The 24,924-nt window shown below is 39.1% G+C and overlaps 1 protein-coding gene across 3 annotated transcripts in view; it reads left to right on the plus strand.

The window, feature by feature from the left end:
- Window positions 1-9,342: 9,342 nt before the first annotated feature.
- PRTFDC1 (phosphoribosyl transferase domain containing 1) overlaps window positions 9,343-24,924 on the plus strand; it is a 47,647-nt gene continuing 32,065 nt past the window's right edge. For all 3 annotated transcript variants that reach the window (NM_001199585.2, XM_015281378.4, XM_015281377.4), the window contains exons 1-3: window positions 9,343-9,421; window positions 14,672-14,778; window positions 17,695-17,878. In NM_001199585.2, coding sequence (NP_001186514.1) covers window positions 9,371-9,421; window positions 14,672-14,778; window positions 17,695-17,878 — 342 coding nt within the window. In that variant the 5' untranslated portion in view covers window positions 9,343-9,370. The remainder of the gene's footprint in view (window positions 9,422-14,671; window positions 14,779-17,694; window positions 17,879-24,924) is intronic.

Below are 24,924 nucleotides of genomic sequence, written 5' to 3' on the forward strand. Positions count from 1 at the left end.
TTTAACCTATTATTTTTTGTAATTTTTATTAGCAACTAAAATGCCTATAAACATCATGCATAAAAAATACTGTTTTGTATGTTTGGGGCAGTTCTTTCCTTACACAGCCCAAACTAAGTGGAATAATTGTCTGCTGAAGACACCTTGGTATATATTCAGAATGGGATAGCTTCTGGTCTGGTTATTAAAGAGCTGTTGCATTTTACTGAAATGCTTGAACAATTATATTTCTAAACAGTTCAGTTTCTACACAACATTTTGGTTATGTAGAAATAATGCCATAATATTGTATTAAATCTACAACCAAAGTAGAAAAATGTGCTTTGATTGCTATTATATGTATAATGTTAGAATGAAAGCAATATACAAGCATCTGAGTCATGACTAGACAGAAATGATACAGAATGGCATAGTGTACTGCATCTATTTCCATGAAAAGAAAGAATGCTTTTCTTTCATACTGGTTAACCTTTGCTTCCAAACGCAGCTTTTTCTATATTATATCAATTATTTCCACCAGCAGCTGTTGTGAGATCTTTATAAGTGACATCAGCACAGGATGAAGTCAAGAATTTAAATTAATCTTCTAAAAGCCAAAATTTAAACCTGTCTGGAAAGGGCTTTGAAGATTTAATGGCGATTCTAGGTTACATTTCTTGTGCATCTTAAGCTTGTCTATGACATACGCTAGGGAAGCTTGAGAGACAGATGTCTATTTTGTTCTTTCTAACTTACAGTACAGCAATAATGTTTATTTTTGAAAGGTATAAAAAATCTGGAATAAAACTGTGTTTTCAAAAATATGAATTTAATTTACTGTTTACTCATGATTTATACAGTATACTTCAAGAGTACCACTCTAATCACTTAATAACATGCCACATTATCTACTAATGCAGTACAAGATGCCTTTCTTAAGAAATGCTGTATAACCAAACCTGACTGTTAGTTTTGACTTCAAAACAACATGTATTTCCACTGCCTCACTCTCAGTTTTAAGTAGGCCATGTGACTGAATTAGGCTGAAGATCTAGATTTGGGTCTTTTCTTTATCATCAGTGTTATTTTAAAATGCAAAGTTGGTGTTTGCATATCCCAAAAGTGAGGAAAAGCAAGTCAGTGTGCAGACCTGAGAAAAGAATTTCTACTGCTATGGGAAATTATAATGTTCTTCAGTTAAAAAACATTTTTAACCGTCTTTGTAGTTTAAAATAAAATAGAACAAAAACCTAGTATGTAGAAACACGTCATTTCACACAGTTCTTAACTTTTCAACATAACGTTACAATGCCTTTTGTCACTTGTTTGTATTTACAGCTTAAATAGTTTTCTTCAGCAGAAGTTTCAAACCTCCTTCATCTTTACTTTATGGCATTCTTATAGCAACACAAGCTGCTGGAGATTTTTTCTGAGCAGCTAAACAATGTGTAATTTAACGTAACTAAGATATTGTGTGAAGTAAGTATGCAATTGGAACTTACTGCTGCCAGTGATAACCTTTCTACTAAATGTGACCAGTTCACACACAAGTGAAAAAGAAACAAACCCAAGATTGACTGAATGCTTTCCTACAAAAAACTGAGTTTAGAACAGTTTGGATTTTTGTGTTTGTTTGTTCATTTTACTATTACTTTCTCTACATTTGGCCTTGCTAAATTTCAAGGTAGAAACAATTTCATAATTTCTGGAGATGAACTGTAGAACTATGCCAGCCCTGACTGAATAGGGTTTAGTCTTCAGAAATTCAATATATTTTTGCAAATATAAAAGATAAATTTCAGCAGGATTATTTATTGTAGGCTAGTAAAATGTTGTGGGACTTACCACTTTCTATAGTACAGTTAAAACCTCATTTTGCAAAACCAACCACCGTTATGGGAGTTCTGTTCACAGGCTACAAGTAATATTACCAGCTGAAGCATTCTCTAAATTCATTGCTCATTTACTGATAATCAATTAAATCATAAGAAAGAAAATAATCAAAATACGTTTGATATGCAATAGTCATTCTTTCACCCAGGTATTTTTAAATGATCAATACTGCATTGGATAGCCATCATAAAATACGCACTAAAGAAGATAGGAGTGCTGTATTGGTCAGTAGAAGCTATAGTGCCACAAACTGAAAATATTTCCTGTTGAAAGTTAAGCATGACAAACTGTGCATCTATTTTTTTAAATATAGCAACATGGAATTATGATGAATATCTGACTGGCTGTTCTTCAGAATGAAACTATTTATATTCAGGAAGTAAGGAATCAGATATGGCATCATCACAAAGACAGGGAGTTCCTGATTGCAAGGCTCTGATAGAGCTGCCTCGAGCAAGTGACAGAGCTGGTAAAGGCATATGGGCTCCATGTGGCTGAAAGTGTTGCGGCTTCTCAGGATCTGTATGTGCGCTTGGATGCTAAGTCTGAAGGTAGCTCAAACCTTCCTTGCAGAAGAGTAACTGTATTCCTCTCATTAAGTAGTGAGCGTGAAATTCCTCAATAATTTCATTTTTGTAAGTCTCTGTATATGTTTTGTTTAATCTGGGAGTTTGGTTTGTGGTTTTTGTTTCTTATTAGGAAGGCACATTCTGGCCTTCTGCATATTTTTGTAAAAAATTGGCATCACAAAGAGTTGTTGTGATTGTTCTGCCACAAAGCTAAAGTCTCCTTTCACTGGCATATGTTTCAGCGTAAACAACAGCACTAATGAAGTCAGACGTCATTCAGATAAGAAAACTTTACCTATATGCAGGTTAATGGAGGCCTAGATAAATGCTACTCCTTGTCAGTGCTTTCATCCTCGGTTTTATGATGCTTATAGTATTAAGAATATAATTATAGGAGAGACTGATGGCAAAACCTACTATTAAGGTTCCCTGACATTTCCCATAGTCAGGGAAGCCAGCTGCTGAGTCTGGCATCTGATGGTGACCATTCACCTCAGTAACTACAGGGGTGTTGAGCTTGACCAAACTCAGGAAGACTGGCCATTGCTCCAAGTGGATACCAGAGGTAGTCATTTATATATACTCAGCTGCTGAATTCCCAAATTGTATTTTTATTTTATTCTGCCTTGATCTCGCTCCAGCTCTTTTTTGTTTCATAATGTTATGTAAACAGTGTGAGTAAATTCAAAGTTTTCATCCTCCAGGCTAAGCACTGGCATGATGGTATGAATACAAGGTGAGTTGAGTTTCTTGTTTGTGTTATCTTTTCTTTGCTGCTTAAATGGTGCCGAGGTAAACATGACTGCTCTTTCACCAAGTTATAAAAAATACACCTAATATTTTTTTTCTAGACTGTATCTCTAACAACTGTTTGTATGTGAGTGAACATAGCCAAATGGTAGATTACGTTCGTTTTGGCTATTCTTGATGCTGCTATGGGGATGAACTACTGTTTGATCACAGTACTAGCCTGTGTTGTTAATTTTTATCTCATGCCTTCCTCCACATTGACTTCACAGCACAGAGAAGTTTGCGCAAATGCTAGAGTATCTTTGTCTTCAAATTCTTTCTTAGATGTTCCTTTCCAGTGATGCCTACCAAGAATTTAACATCCAGGTTGCTGGTAATCTGAGATTAGAGTTTATTGTGCTGACCTGTGCAGTTTCCTTGAACACCTCTGGCACTCTGTAGCTATTTGTTCTTCTATTCTGCTTCAATTTTAAATTATCTGTGGCATGGATCACCTTTTTCTCTCTTTGCATAGTGTCTGGCGCAGTAGAACTTTTGTCCGTAAGTAGAGTTCCTTGGTGCTTGTACCAATAATAAATATGATCATCTGGGGGTGAATCAAGACCATGCAATAGAGGGAACAGATTCAAATTGTTTACCAAAAGAATCTGTTCTCTCAGAACTCTTGTCTTGTTTGTTTCAGCTACTGGAAAATAACAGCTGTAGGAAGAGAAAATTAAGTCACTTAACTTATTCTCTGATGCAGTATGATTTAGTCATGTCTTTGTCATAAGCTGTCTTTGAAATGCAATGGTAAATGTCTTATATCTGGCTTTTTCCCTGGTAGACCTTAATACAGCATTTCTCATTTTGCAATTTGAGCCCATATGCAAAGTGTGAGTCCCCATATGGAAAATTCTGGTGACTCAACCCTTTAATTCACAGAATTTTTGTAAGGATGAATAAGTACCTCTAGAACTGTTCTAAGTATTGCTTCGAGAGCCATACTAAAGCTCAGGAAGCAATGTAATGATTTACTCTTCAGAGGAAAAAATTAGCTGTGTTCAACATGTGGCCATAGGTACTGCAGAGCGAAGGAGCAATTTCTTTGCTCTTTGGTCTGTCTTGTACACAAACCATAAAATGAGCAAATGGTCCAGCGCAGCATTCCAGTGCTCTTAGGGTGTGGGTGATTCCGTGCAGCTAAAGAGTTTGGTGGTTGGCTGGCCATGCACAATGAGCATGCCTGTGCTACAGGAGAACATGCTGGTCCAGATTCTTCTTTTCAGTACCCTTTTGTTACTGCACTGTTTATCCTAAGCAAGCTGTGCAGTCTACAAACTTACATCAAAGAAGTCTGAGCTGTTTGGGGGGGAAAAAAAAGAGTCCTTAAACTGTTAATTGTTTACCTGTTTAATACACTATAAAATCTGTTTTGCAGATTTTCCCAAATTTACTGTAGTTTACTGGGGGAGAGGGGAGTAGGGATGGGAAAGAGAAAGTCATGTGAGCAACATCTTTTAAAAGGAGAACAAACTCTAACAGTTAAATCCAATACATTGGGTGTGACCCACCATGTATTTACAATTTCCTGACTAGTTCCCATAGCTGTGCATGATGAATTTGTCACAGGATATGATGTGAACAGCTTTCCTTGAAAATAATGTTTTATCATGCAAACGTCAGTAGTTCTCAATAGGTGGTTAGGGGAAATATTTGCATAATATTATGAAGGAAATAAAGTTTATTCTAGTATTAAAGGACAAAAGGAAATTTTTGTTTGCATTTATTTCAGCTATAAAGAACTGTGTATTAATAACATGAACCTGAAGAGCAGGATGAGTATCTTCAGGAGCCAGGAAATTACAGAGTGAAGATCTAGTTGCTCTAGGCTGGCACAGTGAGATTAATAACAAACAAAAACGTAGTTTTGTATTAAAGATGTTTATCATGGACCAACTAAGTCAGAGTCACGAATTCTGTCATGCAGTACCTAACGCAGATTTAAAGGTCATTAAAAAACAGACTAACATCTGAATGTCAGCTTTTAGCCATTTTAATGGTATACAAATTATTCAAATTATTCAAAGCCTACATCAGTCTTGTAGACTCAGTACTGGTTAACTGTGATAGCTAAGTGCTCTGAGTTCCATTGGTGGATCTTAGATGCTGCAAGTGCTATAAAGCTGAATTTGCCAGTTACCAAAGATGTTCATTCTGCTGAATTTGAGCACAGACAGAAGCTTGCAGTGCCACTCCATTAGCTGCTATAGCGCAGTAGTCACAAAGGGAAGTAGAGCACCTATGCTGCTATAGATTGTAGGATGCTGTGATCTCCCTGGGCTCTTGAATGCAGGGGGTGGTTTGAAATGCTGCTTTACGTTCTCACAGACATTAGTAACATCTGGTGATTAGTTTTTTGCTGCCCTCCAGGTCTTCAGCAGTCACCCTGTGGACTGAGTAGCTGCCTCAGGTAATGCAAAAGAACTCAAAATTCTGGAATATGATAAAGCTGGATATGAAAGCAGCTCTGAATTGTTTTCAGCATACCCTGAAGTGCTGTGTCTGTTAAACTTTTGTTTTTAATATTGTCTTCAGTGAGCATTTAACCTAAAAGGTAAGTAATTGGGGTGGCAGTGGTGGTGGTGATCACTTATAACAACTAGCAAATGCCACTTTATGCTTCATAGGATTGCTTACAGTACTGCTATTCACATAACAGCTGCAGCAACAGGCAGAGCAAGAAATAAGAGCTCTTACTTCATCCTCTAATTGGCAAGCTTCTACCTAGGTAACCTATAACTTGAAATATTCTGGATTTTCATGCTTTTCTTGTTTATTTTTGGTGTTTACATATTAAATTGTGTTTTCAAATGTTTATTATGGCTTCTTGGGAGGGGAATACATAATGGAATTTCTAAGGCTAACAGATAACCCTGTGATAATGTTTGTCTTTGGCTGTTTTCTTGTTTATACCCCTGCTCCCAGCCTCCTGTTTTCAGTATTTCTTTATGTTATAGTTGTGGAAGGGTGGATACTTATGCTGCCTTCATCAGTAACAGAGTAAGAGAGGAAAGGATGTGTAACTGAAATTATAAATTTAGTTCTGTGAAGGCTCAAGATATAAATACTGTTCACAAGGGATTTGTATATATGTTCTAAACTCTGCTTTGTTTCTTTGGGTGTCACTTTTTCCATCTGCTACTTTATGTTTTTTGGCTATGTGTCCAGACCTACTTGTTACTATGAGTTCACTGTTCTACCCTATTTTCTTTGTTCTTTTCCCCTTTGATCGTTTCCCATGGTTGTATGTCTCAAAGTGTTTACTCTTTTTCTCCTATTTTTAGTTTATAAACAAACAGCTAAAGAAACATAGTAGGAAAGTTCTTCAGCAGTTAAAATCCTAACATCATGGTTTAAATAGTCATATTTTGACCCTAATTTAAAGTTTTGAAAATCTATTGTAAATTAATTCATTCTGCATCAGTTCATACTGTAGAAAAACAATGTAATCATTCAGTAAGTATATATACCTCAACAGCAGCATTCTTAGCAGATTAATTCCTGTCATGCACAAAGAACCTTATTAATTCTACTATTCATTCTATGGGTTTACAGAACCATTAATTTGTCACATTTGCAACAAGACTAAAAAACCTGTATTACGTTTTGTGCTAACAAATCATGATACATGCAGAAAGAGCAGCTTGGTGGATTGGACTGGTGGTTGTTGATAGCAGCACTACCTTTCCAACTATGACCCAGCTAATTTTATCTAGTTTTTCATTTCCATGTTCTGATTTATTGTTATTAACAAGACATGACACTTCATTACACTTCAGAAGTGATCCCTGTAAAACTCTTGGAAGAGAAGTATACCAGAAGACTTGACAAAATGCAGTCATCCAACCCTGACGGGAAGAACAAATGTTTCCTGCTTATGTTTTTCTGCACAATGCCGGAGGAATTCATTTTTTAGTATCTTTTTCATAATCTTTTCCAAATCTTTAAACTTCTGTCTGCGGGGTTCTGTCTGTTGTGATGTAGTTAGAACAATCTTTTGTATTCCTGTGGATGGATAAAGAACATGGTTTAAGAAAAGACAGAAAACTCTGCAATAGTAGCCTAACTAGTCCAAATGGTAGAAGTAACCAGTAGGAATTCAGCAATGGCAAAATAAATTGTAATCCCAATTGCAATCTAACTAGCTAAAAAATGGTACAGCTTAGATCTGTGATGTTTATTCAATAGCAGCTTTGTCTGTCGTGATATTAACTAAATCATGTTGCATTTGCTTGATGGTGAAGGGATTCTTGCCCACCTCCAAGCGAGAAGAATCTTCAGATCTTGAAAAGTGCTTGTGGGTACAAATCAGTGGTGTTTAATCCCAAAGTTTAGATGAAAAATTGGACTTTATTTCTGAATAGATCTATGAAATGCTGATATGCAATCAAAATACAGAAGTATTTAGGGATTTTGCCCATTACGAAGATCTCCTATATATTTTATGAAAATAACTTTATTTAATCTACGTATGTGGGCTTGTGCAAATCTTTATATGCTCTTTATCAAATTCACTAACTTTTTAAAAGTTTATTTTAATGCACTGTGGACCATCTTTTTGCAGGATACTTCAGTCTTGGTATGCAGGGATCACTTCCAAGACAGACACATTCTGGAGTTGGCCTGTGTCACTTTGTAAACCTCTGTTCTTGGACACATGTTGTCAGTTGTAGCAATAGTTAAGAGTAGGTCCTTAACCCACTAAGAGGCAACCAGGTTTGACTTCACATAAGACCAAAGCATCTATAACAAGGTCGTTTTAAGTTACTGTAGTACTTATCCAGACTGTAATTGTAGATTCATTCATAAAAATATCCTTAACACCAGATTCCTAAGCTAATAGCTGTCCTATCACTTCTAATGCAAGTGGGAACGAAGTAACATGCACCTAAAAAGCAACCCATGTTGGACACCAGGCTCCTGGTTTGCCTGATGCACTCAGTTGTCAGGGTCCATCTGTTATGACTTGGGGCCTCTGAGTCTTTAGGGCTGTATTACAGAAAGCAGTGCACAAACTAAAATGTCTTCCTGCTTGGTCTGGTTGGTAATAGCTGCTCAGGTCAAAGTAAACACATTTCATTATGCCCAGGTCTCTAAAACCAACTTTTTATTCCTTTAATATTTGCTAGTATAGGAGTGGCAGAATTCTGTAAGTTCTATATTTAACAGATAAATACTGTAAAATATAACCAAATCTCACTTTTAGGAAAATAAAATACTTTCAAAAAAACCCTGTAACTACTTGCACTGGATGGAGGGACTGTTAGGATTTTCCCCACACAATGGGATGCAAAAAGGAAACTTAAAGGTGCACAATGCTCAGAGCAACCTCAAGGATGCAAGATCCTTCTCATCTGTAAGTGTGTGAAAGGACAGCATTATACAGTTCTAGAGAAGCAGAAGAGGGAAGGCAGGTGGGTGGCTCCTGTTCTGCTCCCCTTCTAATGAAAACACACAGCATGGGAAATGCTGCAGTGGGCTGAAGGCAGTGAGAACCATAGAATATACCGAATTGGAAGGGACCCATAACGATCCTCGAGTCCAGCTCCTGAAGACGCCGCTTACTCCAACACCTATGCAGTGCCGGGGAGGAGCACCAGCTCAGAAGTCAGCAAAGATGGAAAACAAGATAGATGACAGGGTTTTTTGTTTGTTTGTTTTTCTCCTTCTCTAGAGTATAAGTGCAGACCTGTTAGACTGTCCGTTTAAGCCACACCACTTTAATCTTATCCACCTCGCTCATTCAGCCCGGGCCTCTTATCACGTTGTGCCCACATCTCCAGCACGACGCCTCGCTCCCGCCAGCAGCAATGCCCTCCTCGAGCTTTAGACAGTTCCAGGCGCCTTCCATCTCCAACTGCCTTTTGTAGACAAAGCTCTGCACGCGCTGCCGCTTCCTCACTCAGAACGGCACGCATTTTAATGTATGCATCACAGTACTTCCTCTCCGAAGGCCGCTGACGGCTGAGCGGGACGCACACCCCCAGTTCCGCGGCCTACTCCGGGGCGCGCCCCTCAGCCCCGGCTCCCGGCCTCTCCCTCGGCCGTCCACCTCTCGCCGGGGACCGGGGGCACCGGACGGCCCGGCCCTGCTCGGCTCCGCCCCGCCGCAGCCCCTCGGGCGGGCTCGGAGGAAGATGGCCGGGAACGGCGCGGCGGCGCGGGGAGGTGGAGGCCGCGGCGTTGTGGTAAATGCAAGCGGCGCTCGGCCGCTCGGTACCCCTCCCGCTTCCCCGCCGCCCCCTCCTTCCTTCCCGCCCTCCCCACTCTGCGCTCGGCCCGGCCGGTTCCCCGCTTCGCTCCCGGCCCTGCCCCCGCTCCGAGCCCTGCTCCGTGCTATGGTTTTAACGAAGTGTATTGAGAAATGGAGCTCTAGGTCCCCATAGAGCCGCTCCGGCCCCCGCCGCGGTGCCGGGCTGCCTTTAGCAGCGCGGGCCCGTGGGGAGGCACCGTCACGTTGCTCCTCGCCCTTGTGCGGCAGGAGGAGGCGAGCACCTCAGAAAGGCGTTTGAGCGCTGTGGGGATGAATGAATGACGCAGAAGTGAGGGAATGTACTCGATATCCCATGGCACAAATGAATTTATCCTATAAAACGGACACCAAGTTGCTCGTTATCTCTGGCACCCCCCTGAGAACGCTCTCGTGTTATCGCAGTGGTGGGGTGTCAGCCGAGGCGCAGAGCAGCGGGCTCGGCGCGGGCAGCGCTCACACCCTGACCGCCGCTGCGCCTGGGCTGAGCCGCGGCCGCTGCTTTCTGGTGGCCTCCGCTGTGGTCAGTGCCTGTCGTAACGTGGGTCAGGGTGCTGCGGCAGAGATGGACGTTCCTCAGTGCACTGACTTCGTGTCTTTTGCTTGGTACCCTTCCAAAAACCAACCAGAAGGAAGGTAGTGCAGTGTGATTTGGTTTGCATTTACAAAACATGGATTTTGCTTGGTGCTCAGCTCGCTTACTTCGTACCAAAGCAGAACTCAGGTCTTTGTTACTTTAAGGGAAGAGCTGTGCTTAGCCCCTCACGTGTGCCCACTTTGTTGGACAACAAAGTCAGCAGTGTTTCTCCAAAGGTAGCTCGGTAGAATTTCTCCGTTTTCTCTTTTCTGTCTCAAAGGAAGCCTTTCAGACCTTGCCATGTTTTTGTATTCTTATTTGTGTACATTCGATCAGCTCTGTGGAGGCTCACCAAGGAATTTCTGCTGGGCTGCTTGAACGTGCCAAACGTGAACTTCAGAAATAGCTGCTTCTTTCACTGTAGGGATTTTCTTTTTACACATTTGTGTACCAATATAATTAGTATCTATGTTTATTTATCTCATCAAAACAATCAAAAATTTTCCTTAGGTTTTTCAAGAATTAAAGCCAGAAGTACTCATTGCACTTTGAGTACCGTATTCAGCTTTGGGCTTCTCACTGCAGGAAAGACATTGAGTCCCCAGAGTGCGTCCACACAGCTGGTGAGGGATCTGGAGCACAAGTCTTATGGGGAGCGGCTGAGGGATCTGGGTTGTTCAATCTGGAGAAGAGGAGGCTCAGGGCAGACCTTTTAGCTCTCTACAACTGCCTGAAAGGAGGTGAGTGGAAGGTCAGCCTCTTCTCCCATGTAACAGCCAGAGGATGAGAGGGAATGTCCTCAAGCTGTGCCAGGGGAGGTTCAGTTTGGATGTCAGGAAAAATTTATTCTCAGAAAGAGTGGTGGTGCACTGGCACACAGTCTGCCCAGGGAGGTGGTGGAGTCACTGTCCCTGGAGGTGTTCAACAACTATGTAGGTGTGGCCCTGAGGGACACGGCTCAGTGTGCATGGTGGAGATGGTTTGATGGTTGGATTAGATGATCTCAGTGGTCTTTTCCAACCTTAGTGAGACTGAGGTTCTATGGAATGGAAGTTGAATTTAATTTGAGATTAACATCTTTTGCTACTGAGGGTAATCACAGAATTCACAAGCAGAATGCTCATCAAAATTGGCAGTTACCTGAAAATTGTCCTAACACTCTGACTAGCTTTGGGATAAATCAGATTTTCTAAGGCTTACTGTTGGGAAATGTCAGTTTAAAAGAAAGTAGACTATGGAATGGGCTGATTATATTACAAAGTAATTAATTAGAAAGTACATATGAATTTAATCTTATTTGCCAAATGCCAGCGAACACTTGTAAATAAGAACTTCTTTATTCTATTTTTTTATTCCTGGGAACCAGAAGGATAGATAAAAACATAAAGGTTTCATACTGATGCTGTTTCAGAAAGGACAGTTTGTAACTCGAGTGAGAGCTGTCGGTTTGTATGAATTCTGAAGCAGTTTCAGTTCATTTCATGTGATGTTGTGCACCATGCTTAAAAACATGTAATTTGATGAGAAAGATGCCTGAAGAAGTGATACTGACAGGAATTCTTAGAGAGTGCTTTTAGCTCTTATGCAATTCAAATCGCTACCTGAAATTGTTTCCTTTTATGTTAAAGTGCTTCTGTGCAGATCCATGCCAGACAGTTCATTGCTACAAAATATTTAAAACGTGTCAGCCACACCATGTCCTGAGAAGGAAGATAGCAAAATAGGCTTCCCAGGCCTTCAGCGGCAGTGCTTTTCAAGCAAGATTTGCCTCATTAAAATTCTTGCCGAGGAGTATATTTATACCCTCCTGTTTCTGTGGAAACGAGGAACATAACTAAATAACTTTTTTCCTATGTGTAGTCTCAAGGCTTGTGTAAGTCAGGAAAAACTTTCATTGATTCCAGTGATCTCTGAGTCATGCTCTTTATGTGCAGGCATACTAGTTGCCAACAAAGCTATTTTTTTTCTTTTTATTTTTTTTAGTACAGAAACTATTGGGCAGAGCTAAGAACACCTGATGGTATGGGTGTCTGTAGTTGTCCACAGATGCGCAATAAAACCCAGCCAAACAAAAATCCATAAGACATAGCACTGTTATCATGCAGCACTAGACAGGACTGCGGGTAACTTCAACAAGACTACAGATGTGGAGGAACAGCTCAGAATCCAGTATGCCATGTTAGCTTAGGTATTTTAGAGTCATGGTTTGTTGCTCTACTAGATGAGATTGTAAGCAGAGGTTAGTTTCAGTGACTGGCATTTAGAAGTCATGTTTAGTAGAAATGCCATGAAGAAGTGCATTTCTCAAAGGCAAGTCTCTCACCATTTTTCCTGCTAATGTTCACATGGTCAAGGAGAAAGGCAACAGGTCACTTGAGAAATGTGACTGTGAAGAAAACCTGTTAGGTGTCACTTTATTCTGAACCATAGAATGGCTTGGGTTGGAAGGGACCTTGAAATCCATCCAGTTCCAACCCCCTGCCATGGGCAGGATTGGCATCCACCAGATCCTGCTGCTCAGGGCCCCATCCAACCAGGCCTTGAGCACCTCCACGGATGGGGCACCCACAGCTCCTCTGGGCATCCTGTTCCAGTGCCTCAGCACCCTCTGAGTGAAAAATTTCTTCCTAATATCTAATCTAAATCTCCCCTCTTTTTGTTTACAACCAATTCCCCTTGTCCTATCACTACCTGCCCATGTAAATTTTCACTTTCCCTCCTTCCTATAAGCTCCCTTTATGTACTGGATGGCCACGATATGGTTTCCCTGGAGCCTTCCCTTCTCCAAGTTGAACAAGCCTAACTCCCTCAGTCTTTCTTCATAGGAGAGGTGCTCCAGCCCTCTGATCATCTTCCTGGCCCTCCTCTGGACCTCTCCAACAGTTTCAGATCTTTCTTGTGCTTGGAGCCCCTGACCTGGATGCTGTACTCCTGATGGGGCCTCAGAAAAGCAGAATAGAGGAGGACAATCACCTCCCTCACCCTGATGGCCACCCCTCTTTTCATAGAATCACAGAATCACAAGGTTGGAAAGGACCTACAAGATCATCTAGACCAACTGCCCTCCCATTGCCCTTGCTATCACAAGCCACTAAACCATATCTTGTAGCTCCTCATTCAGACGCCTCTTGAACACTGCCAGGGACAGTGACTGTACCACCTCCCTGGGCAGGCCATTTCAGTGCCTGACCACTCTCTGAGAGGAAAAGTTTTTCCTTATGTCTAACCTAAACCTCCTCTGGTACAACTTGTGGCCATTTCCTCGGGTCCTGTTTGCTGCCTGGGAGAAGAGGCCAAACCCCTCCTCGTCACAACCTCCCTTCATGAAGTTGTAGAGTGCAATGAGGTCTCCCCTGAGCCTTCTCCAGACTGAGCAATCTCAGCTCCCTCAGCCACTCCTCATAAGGCCTGTGCTTCAGACCCCTCACCAGTTTCGTTGCCCTTCTCTGGACACGTTCCAAGGCTTCAATGTCTTTCTTGTAGTGAGAGGCCCAAAACTAAACACAGTACTCAAGGTGAGGCCTCACCAGTTTTGATGCAGCTCAGAATACTGTTGGCCTTCCACAGTGCTGGCTCATGGCTAGCTTTTTATCCACCAGAGTCCCTGAGTCCTTCTCCCCAGGGCTGCTCTCTATGGGTTCTTCTCCCAGTCTGTACACGTACCTATACAGAATGGAATCTATATACCAATACTGAATCAAAACTTGATAATGATTCCAAGAAACATTTTGAACCTGCAGGTCTTGTCTTCCATACAGAACTGTATTGTGAAAATTGCTGATGAGGAATTTTAGCTTTTTGTTTTTCTTAGAAATCTACTGATAACTTTGCCTGGATGTTTTGCCCTACATAATCTCTACTATCATTGTATTCTCATAACTGTTGTATTCTGACAGTTATGAAGCTAGTGTGTATTAAATATTAAAGTACTTTTTGCTGTAAATGTGTGAGTTTACAAACTAGCTGATACTGAGGTGACACATGAACACTTGGTAATAGTTTATCTTTGATGACTTATCTAAATTAGGACCCTTGCCTTTGTCAAGACAGTCTTTCACTGATTTTTAGGAATAGAGTCCATGAACCACATCATTTTCTATATGTACTGTTGTGTCTATAGGATATGTGACTTTACCTCTTAAACAGAAATTCATGGGTTTAATTTATGATTTTGTACATTCTAAGCCCACTGTCTGAATCTGCCTTTGCAAAGTCCTTTCTTTTTGGTAATCTTACATTTGTATTTCCAGTCTTCAAGTAGTAAGAAACTTAGACTTGCTGCTAGCTTAGTATTATTTCCTCTCTGTGTCGAACTGTAACTCAAGTGAATTTTCCCAAGTTCTTTGGAAAAAATAAAACAAACAAGCAAACAAACAAAAAACCCACTAACAATTAATTTCTGAGGTATACTAGAAGCAAAATAATGCGTAGAAAAAATGAAATAATAACTTCTGATTACATAACTTTGAAGTTTATTTTTTGTGTGTCAGCATATATGGAAGAGTGTGTCATTCTATTATTTCAGTACAGTGTACTAAACCAATGAATTTATATCAGTTATATACAGTCAAACACTATGAGGTATTCCTAACAGTATTATTTAATACTCAGATTTCAGATGATTGGCCTGGATATAGTCTGGATTTGTTCACTTATCCACAGCATTACTATGGAGATCTGGAATATGTGCTTATTCCTCATGGCATTATTGTTGACAGGTACGTGTGGCTTTTTTTGTTACTAAATAAATACTTTGGTCAGTATTATTATTCTTTTTTGTTATTTGTGTTATCTGCAGACAGTGTATGTATAACATTTGTCCTAATATATTCTATTATACATTTATTTGTTTAATTTGGGAAGTAAAAATACTGCTTGACAGTTAAGAAATACTAGACTTGTTGCCTCTTGCAACTCACTGTAATTTGTTTCACGTAGTTTCTGGTTTGGACGTTGAACGGTACAGTATTCCCACAAAACAGAGAATGTGATCATGTAGGGACTCCGGTGCTGAAATGCAAGTGTACAGGAGGCATGAACCAACATGGGAAGGACAAGTACAAATCTCTGCACATAGTAATACTTGAATGTTCCTTTTACACCCTGCCTTATGTTTTTAACATAAAAAGAGAGAAAAAAAAATTACTTGAGTGCAACTTTGAGAATTCTCTTATAGAAATCATTAATGTAGACTAACCCAATTGTTCCAGACTGCACCATTGACTTCTGTAATTTAAGCTGTGTAGAGAGCTAGCCAGCCTAGGAGGAAAGTGTGGGGTTTTGTTTGTGCCAAAAGCTACATTTGGAGTGTGACAGTGAGAAAGTTTCGTCAACCATCATACCTCCTAGTAATAGTTCCTGTGTGCTCTCAGTGTATGCAGCTGTGGTGTTTTGATATTTGTGGTAGTCCAACTCAATGTTGATACCCGGTTGTTATTTTGATATGCTGTTAAAAATCTTTTCAAAAAGTTACAAAATGGAAATGGTAATTTTAAACAAAGTACTGGGAATGTAGAATCATGGAATCATTTAGATTGGAAAAGACTGATAAGATCATCTAGTCCAACCAGTCTGAATGGATTTCATGGGATATTTTTAACCTGCAGCCAGTTGCAAGTAGTGAAATTATTGGAACTCCTTGAAAGAAGATTGTAAGCATGCATCATAAGGAAGAGTAATAACTCCTATATTTGTTTCAAACACAAGCTTTCTTTCATCACCTTTTCAGCTACCATTATGTTGTACTTTTCGTCTTTTTTTGTGTAAGGTCAACAGACTCTTAATTCATCTTTTTAAATAAATATGTTACTACTTTATTTCTCATGGGATTCACTATAAATTTGTCTGAAGTTAACGCTGAACTCCAGCGGTTTGGTGTTTTTGTACTCCAGCAAGATGAATTCCACTGTCTTTTTGTACTCTTCCAGAAAAGACTCATTCTGTTCTGATGGAAAAGGAAACAAAATTGAATATACTGTGACCATGCAAAACTTTCGTGTAGAAAGAAGGCTCAGCACTTGAGAAAATTATCTTGTCTCTGCACATAGATTTAAAAACTGGCGTGTTTTTATAGAGTACATTTTTGTCTGCTCTGGAGTTTATACTCATTTAAAATACTAACAGTTCTTTGGAATTTTTGGAAATTTCATCTCCTAAGACAATCCAAGAAATAATATAAATAAATGTCATCAGAAAAATGGTTCTTCTGAATAAAAAGTTTTCCCCATAATTCTCAGACTTGGTAAGAGATGATAAAAGACTATTTTATGAAAAAAGTAATTGAAAAACTTTTACTAATCTTGATCTGGACTTCAGTAAAAAGAATTATATATTTAAGATCTAACAAGATAATCTCACAGTACTGCCTGTTTTCTGAATCTAAAAATATGAATTGTTGCTTTACAGAATTTTCTTGAGCATTACAAAGAAGTGAAAATGACATGTTGACTCATAGCTAGTCTATTAGCCTCAATTTAGTGTTTGTTCTTCTCTGGTACATGCATACATGTAGATTTCACTCAAGTTCAATGTATTCATATAGGGGCAAACACATTTCTAAATGATTGCAAGTAGAGAAAAAACACGATCATGAAAGATACAGGATAAATTATGGGATTTATCTACTGGTAAATTGCATCGTGTCAAGAAGTGCCTTCTTACTGAATCTACTAATCTAATTCAGAGACCGATCAAAAAAGTTTCCAGCAAAAAAAGTGTTTACAGAAAACAATGCACTGAACTGTTCTTGTCAGAACATTTAATGACATTTTTTGGTTTTCTGTTGATCTCAGTTTTACCTCTAGCAGTGACCGGGTATTTGTTTTAGATCTGTAATACTTTCTACCTTGTTCTTTAGAAATGAAAGCTATTTAAGACGAACACTCAGGTTTATTGTTTTCATCTTGAAAAATTCTGTAGTATTGAGTGCCAGAAATGTTGTGTCTTTTGGTTTCAATCTGCTACATTGTGTTTGCAATGCCAAACCAACCAAGAAAAGACCCTGCAACTGCAGGTTAGTCGGGACATAACCTTGATTATTCTCATGTGTGTGACCTAGAACAAGTCACTTACACTGCACTCTACATAAAATTTTTATTGATGATATATGTCTTTATAGTACTTGCTTATATTTTTATTAAAATTGTAGCATCTTCCAAAGCCTGACAGAATGAAATATTTTAAATAATTCCTCCCTGTCTTTCATTTGATTTAATGTTCTCAGGTAGTAAATTAAATAATTGGGTACGTCATTTTACAGAAATAATTTATATTGAAGTTTCCTTCAAGGTAAAACTGAATGCAGTGTTTCATCTATTACTCTGAGGTCTCTGAAGTGCTTATGAATTCAACACACAGTGAGATGTGTTGCTTGTTTTTACATAATTGGCAAATTAATAAATTTAAGCTTATCCAGTTTGATTCACACACTTTACATCTTGCATCCAGCCTGCATATCTGCCTGTTGTGAACTTTATTCAATCCCACTCAAACCAAGTCAATGTGCTCAAGCAGATTGTGGGCCATGCAATATTTTTGTGATTCTATTTCATTGTAACCATACAGAAAGCATATCATAAACTTAGGGAACACACCTCTAATGTTATTTTATCTTTTTGGGTTTTTTTTTGCTCCAGGACAGAACGACTGGCTAAAGATATTATGCAAGACATTGGAGACAATGATATTGTCGTTCTCTGTGTACTCAAAGGTGGCTACAAGTTCTGTGCTGACCTTGTGGAGCACATTAAAAATCTCAGCAGAAATTCAGAAAGGTTCATCTCCATGAAAGTTGATTTTGTTAGACTGAAAAGTTACCACGTAAGTCAACAACCAGTTGTATGTTCATAATAAATAGTGGACTCTCAAAATTGTGATACTTTTCTAATTATAAGAAAAAAGCTTTGCAAAATCCTTTTCTTTCAAAATATTTTTTGTGATTTTTTTTTCCAAAATATTTGTTCATGGCCCTGTATACTTTATGAGTAGTATGAGTGATGGTATGAAGCATCCTCAAGGTGTATTTTTTATTTAGTCTGTCATCACTTGTGGACACAAAATTATTCAAGTTTTCATCCTGTAGAATGTCTACAAGTTGTTCTTGAAATCCTCAACAGTTCTATTAAGTTTATTTCGTGTTACTTCTTTTTACATTCCCTGTATCCCTCCACAGTTTGGCACAACTTCAAGGAAATAAATCTCTGCCATATTCGGTGCTAAGTAAATGAAGTCCTTTACTCCTCATAACATGCAGTTTACATGGAAGCAAAATATACCACTAGATGATGACAGTGCTTTATAAGAAAATTAAATAAGATGTTGAACCAAATGCATGCTGAGGCAAATTCAAAGTCTTCCTGTTATCTTCTGAAGAAATTATGCAGTAATGATTCATTTGTTTCTGTGGGGCAATGATAATGAGATGGCCTGCATCTTTTTGGAGTGTGTGATTACAATTTCTGTTTGCATGAGCTGTATGTATTTATATTCCACCTCGTACTTCTCATTCACACTCATAGCAAGGGAGCATTTCTAGAAGTTGTCCTAGAAATGTCTGAGGAAGTATACCAAATACATGGAATGATTTCTCTCTCAGCACAAATGGAACTTGCTGAGTCCAGGAGCTTCCACAGTACCTCTGTGTCCTTTCCACAGACAGAGGCTGATAGGTGGGCATTTTGCTCTGCCCTCAATAACCATATGCTTTTCCTAATTTTTGCAAATCCAACCCTTTTTTTTTTCATCATAGGAGAGAAGAGTATGAGAGCCTTTTGTCTCCATTTGGTTAGAGTTTGGTCCTAGGACTTCAAGAACTAGTAAGGTCTGTGAAGGACATGTGCAATACAAAGACTGTACAGTACAGTTACCAGTTATTTACCAGTATTAGAGAACTAACTAATAAATCGGCATATTAGATTAGTCTCATACAAAGGTACATAGAAATTACAGTAGATTTTTCTTCAGTGTGGTAATGACAGCAATTCAGTAGTACTGCTTGGAGAATAATGCAACTATTTAAACTGTTTTGTGAGGTTTTTTACATTTTACATAATGCCCATGGTTTTCCTATTGAGTTTTGTCTTATCCAGTGTGAAGATAACACAGTTTTAAAATTTCTCTTCTGGGTGACAAGCCAACTCTTATTAGCAATGCTAGCCCACAATCCTTAAGTGACAGGAGACATATACCACTAAAGTTTGGAAATCTTCACATCACTACTTAAGAAATAAAGTAGCAACATGCTATATAAAGCTGAAACAGCAATACAGATTTGGGCATGCAGGATGCAATCATCAAGGCTAAGTACTGGATGATCCTAGCATTTGATGGCTGTGGATATTTTGGGTGCTTCAGCAGGAAGTTAACTCCTTCCCTATAACTACTGATTGCATCTAATTTCTAGAAAATAAATATTTCTCATAAGTGCTTCCCAACAGATGTCAGACTGAAACTATTCTTGATTGGAACAGAACTGTCCTTGGAGCAGTGCTTGATGTCTGCCTTTTCTTGAGAAGCTGAGCAATATTGGAGTGTAAATTCAAAATGACATTAATGGTTGTGGGTTCATTCAGTGAGTGATCTGTAGTTGTCATGCTGACAAAAGTACCGCTACCTCCTATCCTTTGTGTTTTGAACTACAGCTGTGTCCACTTCAGTTGCAGGTAAGGGGAGTTTCTCTGAAATTTCAGATCATAGCCCCGTGCAACACAGCTCTGAATGACTCTGCCTCCCAGCTTTATATGAGACTCCCAAACCCTTCATGTCAGTTTATTCTGTAATAGCATACCCACAGTGATTTATACTTCAATATGAGGCAAATAATTACAGTTTTAGAAGTAAGACTATGTGAAGTCTTGAAGTATTACCAATTCCACTCATTTCCTTCCTTTTGCCTTTTCTATTCTGCTTTCTATAAAGACTTATTATTAATCTTGACTCATTTTTTTTGTGTTTTTATCCCTCTTTCATTTTACAAACATAGTCCTTTTCATGTAATTTATCCTGCTTCCTTTTACTAACTGCTCTCTATTTCTCTCTAAAGGGAATCCTGCTGCTCTCAATGTACTTCTTTCAGATATGTATCCTTTCCCTCCCCTCCAGCTGTTTAAAATCAACAACTAACTTCAGCTCAAATTCATGGGATTTTTGAATTGTCTCATTCCAGCTTCAGTACTGAAAGGTTAGTTAATTTTAGAGGTCATACTTTAAACTGGGGAGTTCTTGATTTAACTCTGTAGCAAAAATGGGCTGCAATTGTGACCTGAAGTCAGATGTTGGCATCAGTGAAAATATCATTAAACTTCTTTACGCAAATGAATTGATTTTTGAAAAAGCATATTACATTTATCTTCTCTGGGTATTGGCAATATGAGTGGCTCCTTGTACTTCTAGAATCAGGATGGTTTTATTTGATCTGGGAGGTATTGAAATATGTACCTAAGCCTGATTATTGTTGTGAGAAAAATTCCCATGTTTTGCATGTATTGTCTTGTTTCAGGCATGTCAGTTTACTGAATTCCGTTTGTATAAAAGTAATATGAGAAAGCACTATTAGTTTATTATTTTCAGAAGTCCAACATAAGAAACTGTGCCTTAAAAATACTGTTTATGTTCTTAAAATCTAATGTAGAATGATGTAATTATTTCTTTGCAAGTGGTATATTTCTGTGCCTACAGATGCAAAATTTGCTTACAAATTAAGTACACCTATTTTTTTCTTTATTGATCTACACCTGAGCTTTTAAGTATCTGTGCACATGTGTAAACTTTCTAGCTATCCATACTGCATCATTTTAGCATTTTGGTGAGCTAAAGAAATGGAAAAATACAGTTCAGTTTCTGTAGGAAGTAAAAACATGCTTTCAGACAAGGCTGCAACTTGTGCATTCAGTTACAGGAATTCTGTTGAAGGTTTAAGAACCAGTATGTCTAGTGGGTAGAGACTGGATTTGAATATAGCATAAGTTAAGAACATAGACTTTTGAGTGAGAGAATAAAATCTAATCTGAGTGGTGCCATTGACACATTAGAAGGAGGTGATGCCATCCAGAGAGACCTGGGCAAACTCAAAAGGTAAACCTGTGTGAACCTAATGAGGTTCAACAAAGCAAAGTGCAAGGTTTTGCACTTGGGTCGGAGTAATCTCAGATATATATACAGACTGGGAAAAGAATTCCTTGAGAGTAGCTCTGCAGAGAAGGACCTGTGAGTCCTGATGGATCCAAAACTGAGCCAGCAGTGTGCTCTTGCAGCTCAGAAGGCCAGTGACATCCTGGGCTCCATTAGAAGAGGGGTGGCAGCAGGGGCAGGAAGGTGATCATCCTTCTCTACTTTGCCCTCATGAGGCCCCATCTGGAGTACTGTGTAACGGTCTGGAACACCAAATACAGGAAGGATGCAGAGCTGTTGGAGAGGGTCCAGAAGAGGGCCACAACCAGAGGGCTGGAGAATTTCCCCTGTGAAGACAGGCTGAGGGAGATAGGCTTGTCCAGCCTGGAGAAGAGAAGGCTGTGAGGAGACTAAATTGCAGCTTTCCAGTATTTAAAATGGGATTATAAACAGAAGAGGAATCAGCCAAGGGTAGACAGCAACAGGACAAGGGGGAATGGTTTTAAGCTCAAGCAGGGAAGATTTAGATTGCATATCAGGAGAAAGTTCTTTACAGACAGAGTAGTGAGGTGCTGGAACAGGCTGCCCAGAGAGGTTGTGGATGCTCCATCCCTGGAGGTGTTCAAGACCAGGTTGGATGGGGCCCTGAGCAGCCTGGTCTGGTACCAGATCTGGAGGTTGGTGACTCTGCCTGTGGCAGAGGGCTTCGAACCTAATGAGCCTTGGGGCCCTTCCAACCCAGGCCATTCTCTGATTCTGTGATTCAATATTCATTTTCACTGTACTGAATTTTTTTCCTGAGTAATCACTCCTACACAGGGAGTCAGAGCTCTGAATCTGGTAGAAACATTTTAAAAAGTTTTCAGATACATGAAAAGTTGAAGTCAAGAATGAAAAGCAATAGAGAAAGAAGATGGGCTTCAAATGTCCTCCAAGGCGTGTGCCCTTTATGTGCACCTGCTCTTCTGAAATGAATTTTTTTTCCCCCTATATTATTATCCCTAGCTGTCTATTGCATTCTTGGAATCATTATGTGATACTAAATTAGTATGATTGTAAACTACATGTTTTGGGGAAGGATGAGTGAGTCTCAGTGGCATAGCTTTCCCCGTGAAAAGCATATTGAGCTAAACTAGGAGTGAGATTGATAATTTTCTCATAGACTTTTGTGATTTCTCTGGGTATCCCTGTGTGGACTAACACGACAGGAGACCAACCATTTCTGTTATTTTGAACTTGCATTGTGCACTTCTGAAAGAGGATAGTAGGTGCATTGTGAGTCAGATTATATATCATAGTTACAGATTCCATGTCAAGCAAAGATTATTGCAGAATATTGATCTGTTTTCCATGCAGTGCCTGTGGATTCTCGAAGTGCATTTTTCATCTTCTGGTAGCAGGAAGATTTTGTTGAAAATCATCCTGAAAAAATATGAATGAACTTCAAAAGAGTGTTGTTTGCTGGTTTGGAGGAAACTTGTAGAGGATTATGTGGACTGAGCCAATTCATGTAATGCTTTAAAATTAGTACATTATTTATAGTTTCCAGAACATAACTAATAAAGAAAAATGGCCTTGAATTGTAATCCATGCACAATGGTTGCATTGAAGCCGGTTCACAAACAAATCCATTGATATGATCTGTTTCCTCTTCAGCCTCCAGTTGTTTGAAATATATTTACAACTGTTGGTTATTAATCTTGGCATAAACAGGCCCATTACTGCTGCAAAATTCTGAAAACAAGCAACAAAACAATCATTGTTTAGTAGAAATCTGAATGTTTTTGTCCATATGAGGCCATTTTAGTAAATAGTTTTGCTAAACTGTTCTACTGTAGGAGTAAGGAGACAGAGGGATTTTATAATGAGTAAGTTGAAAGCTAGTTAGTAAATGTAGTAAAATAGTTTATTTTTTCTGCCACGCAGCTTTACTTTTCATATGCCATTCTTAAATACTTAGATTTTGAAAAACACAGCAGCATGAGACATCAGACTGTAACCACTGTGTAAAATGTATGCCCATTCTTTGCATAATCACCCATTCCTATTCAAGGTAATTTTACTGTACAGAACTTTTTTTAAGTAAGTGTGAACTTCACATTTAGATCTTAAAACGTGAAGTTGTAATCTGTACCCTAAAAAACCAAGTAACTTCTTAGTGATTTTGCTACTGCAGCAACAGAAAACTATATGCATTGCTTGGATTTAATGATTTGCATCCAATCCCCAAACTCTTCAGCAGTGTTATGATGATTGTTTATCTCCATACCTACATGCTGTGAAAATACAGCTTATGGTCTCCTGAGAAAAACGTGTGTCCTGAGATGAAAGGGAATGCACATTGGCTTTTGTAGTTAGTTACAGACTTTCTCTTGGGCAACTTGTGAATTCCCTTTATTTTGCTTCATTTGCACAGTTTGGTTGATGATCATTCCATCTTCCTTGATGTTAAGTAGCCATGGAAGAATTAGAAATCGGAGCCTTTGAACTCTGAGGCCAAATTTTGCAATACTTCCACAGGATTGAACTCCATATTATCTGCAAAAGATCAATTTGATGGGTAAATAAATTGCTCCAGTGTAGGGCTTTATTAATCTAACTTAGAGAGTAGTGGTGCATGTACTGCACTTAAAAAAATAATAATTTTCTAAACCTTGTTCAGATGCAGAGCTTGTGATAAGTCCTGTAGACACTGAACACCTGTACAGAGATTAGAATTCTGCAGCTTGTATACTTTTAGAAGATAATTGGCAACAAAAATGTCTTTAGTCTACAGAAGCTACCAGCGTTACCAATATGTACCTTAAATTGTAGCTGTGCTGAGAAATGTGTTCTAATGAGGATAGACAGTGCTGCCAAATAGATGTCTGCCGTATGGGTGAGCGAAACATGGGATTCTTGGGACTAGAATTCTATTGCAGGCATTGCCAGAGGGATCATGTCTTCATGTACTTTTCCATGGATAAAATTATATTTGGATCCGCAAGTAGTGGTATCCTTTTGAGTAAAAGCTCTGCAAAATGCTCAGACTTGTGAAAACTCATGAGTAAAAGGCCCTTTAGAGATTCCAACCGAAGATACTACCACGTCTTAAGTGGGCACTAAAGTTTTCTCTGGATTTCTGGTGGATTTCATCATTTTCTGAAACTTCATGAGACCCGAGGTTGTTCATAAGATGAGGAACAGTGGAAACAGAACATATTCTGTGCAGAGAGAATGTTTAAAGTGCTAGAATTCACAGCCTTCCAAACTCCTCCAATCTGTGTCCAAATGTTCATTTTCCCAGTGTTAAGATTTGTTTAAAAACAGAAGGATTTTCCTGAGGGAAACAAAAGCCACTTTGAGTTGCAGCAGTGTCTTACTGCACAGTGTCAGCCTCGAAGACACTCAGACTTTTCAGAGAAATAACTGAACAAGTGTTAGTAGTGGAAATTGTCCCAAAAGCTTATTCATGCAACTGGCTGAATAATTACAAAAAAATCACGAGAGGAATGTCAGCCCAATTGGTTGAAATGTGACTGGTGTGACAGGATGACAGCTTTGAGAAAAACTCATTTCAGACACATCTGTGTCACAACAGGTATAAATAGTTCTTAGTTTGGTGTATAAGCTAAGACTCTGGAAATGGGCCTTTTTTTTCCTGACTGCATCTGCACTGACGTGAGCAGTGACAGCCTCCTGTTATTCTTCATTGGGTGTGGTGCTCTCGTGCCAGCCACATTTGCCAGCTCAGTTTCTTCTGAGCGCAGTTCAGCCCA

Source organism: Gallus gallus, chromosome 2 (genome assembly GCF_016699485.2).
Source record: "Gallus gallus isolate bGalGal1 chromosome 2, bGalGal1.mat.broiler.GRCg7b, whole genome shotgun sequence".
NCBI classification, from domain to species: Eukaryota; Metazoa; Chordata; class Aves; order Galliformes; family Phasianidae; genus Gallus; species Gallus gallus.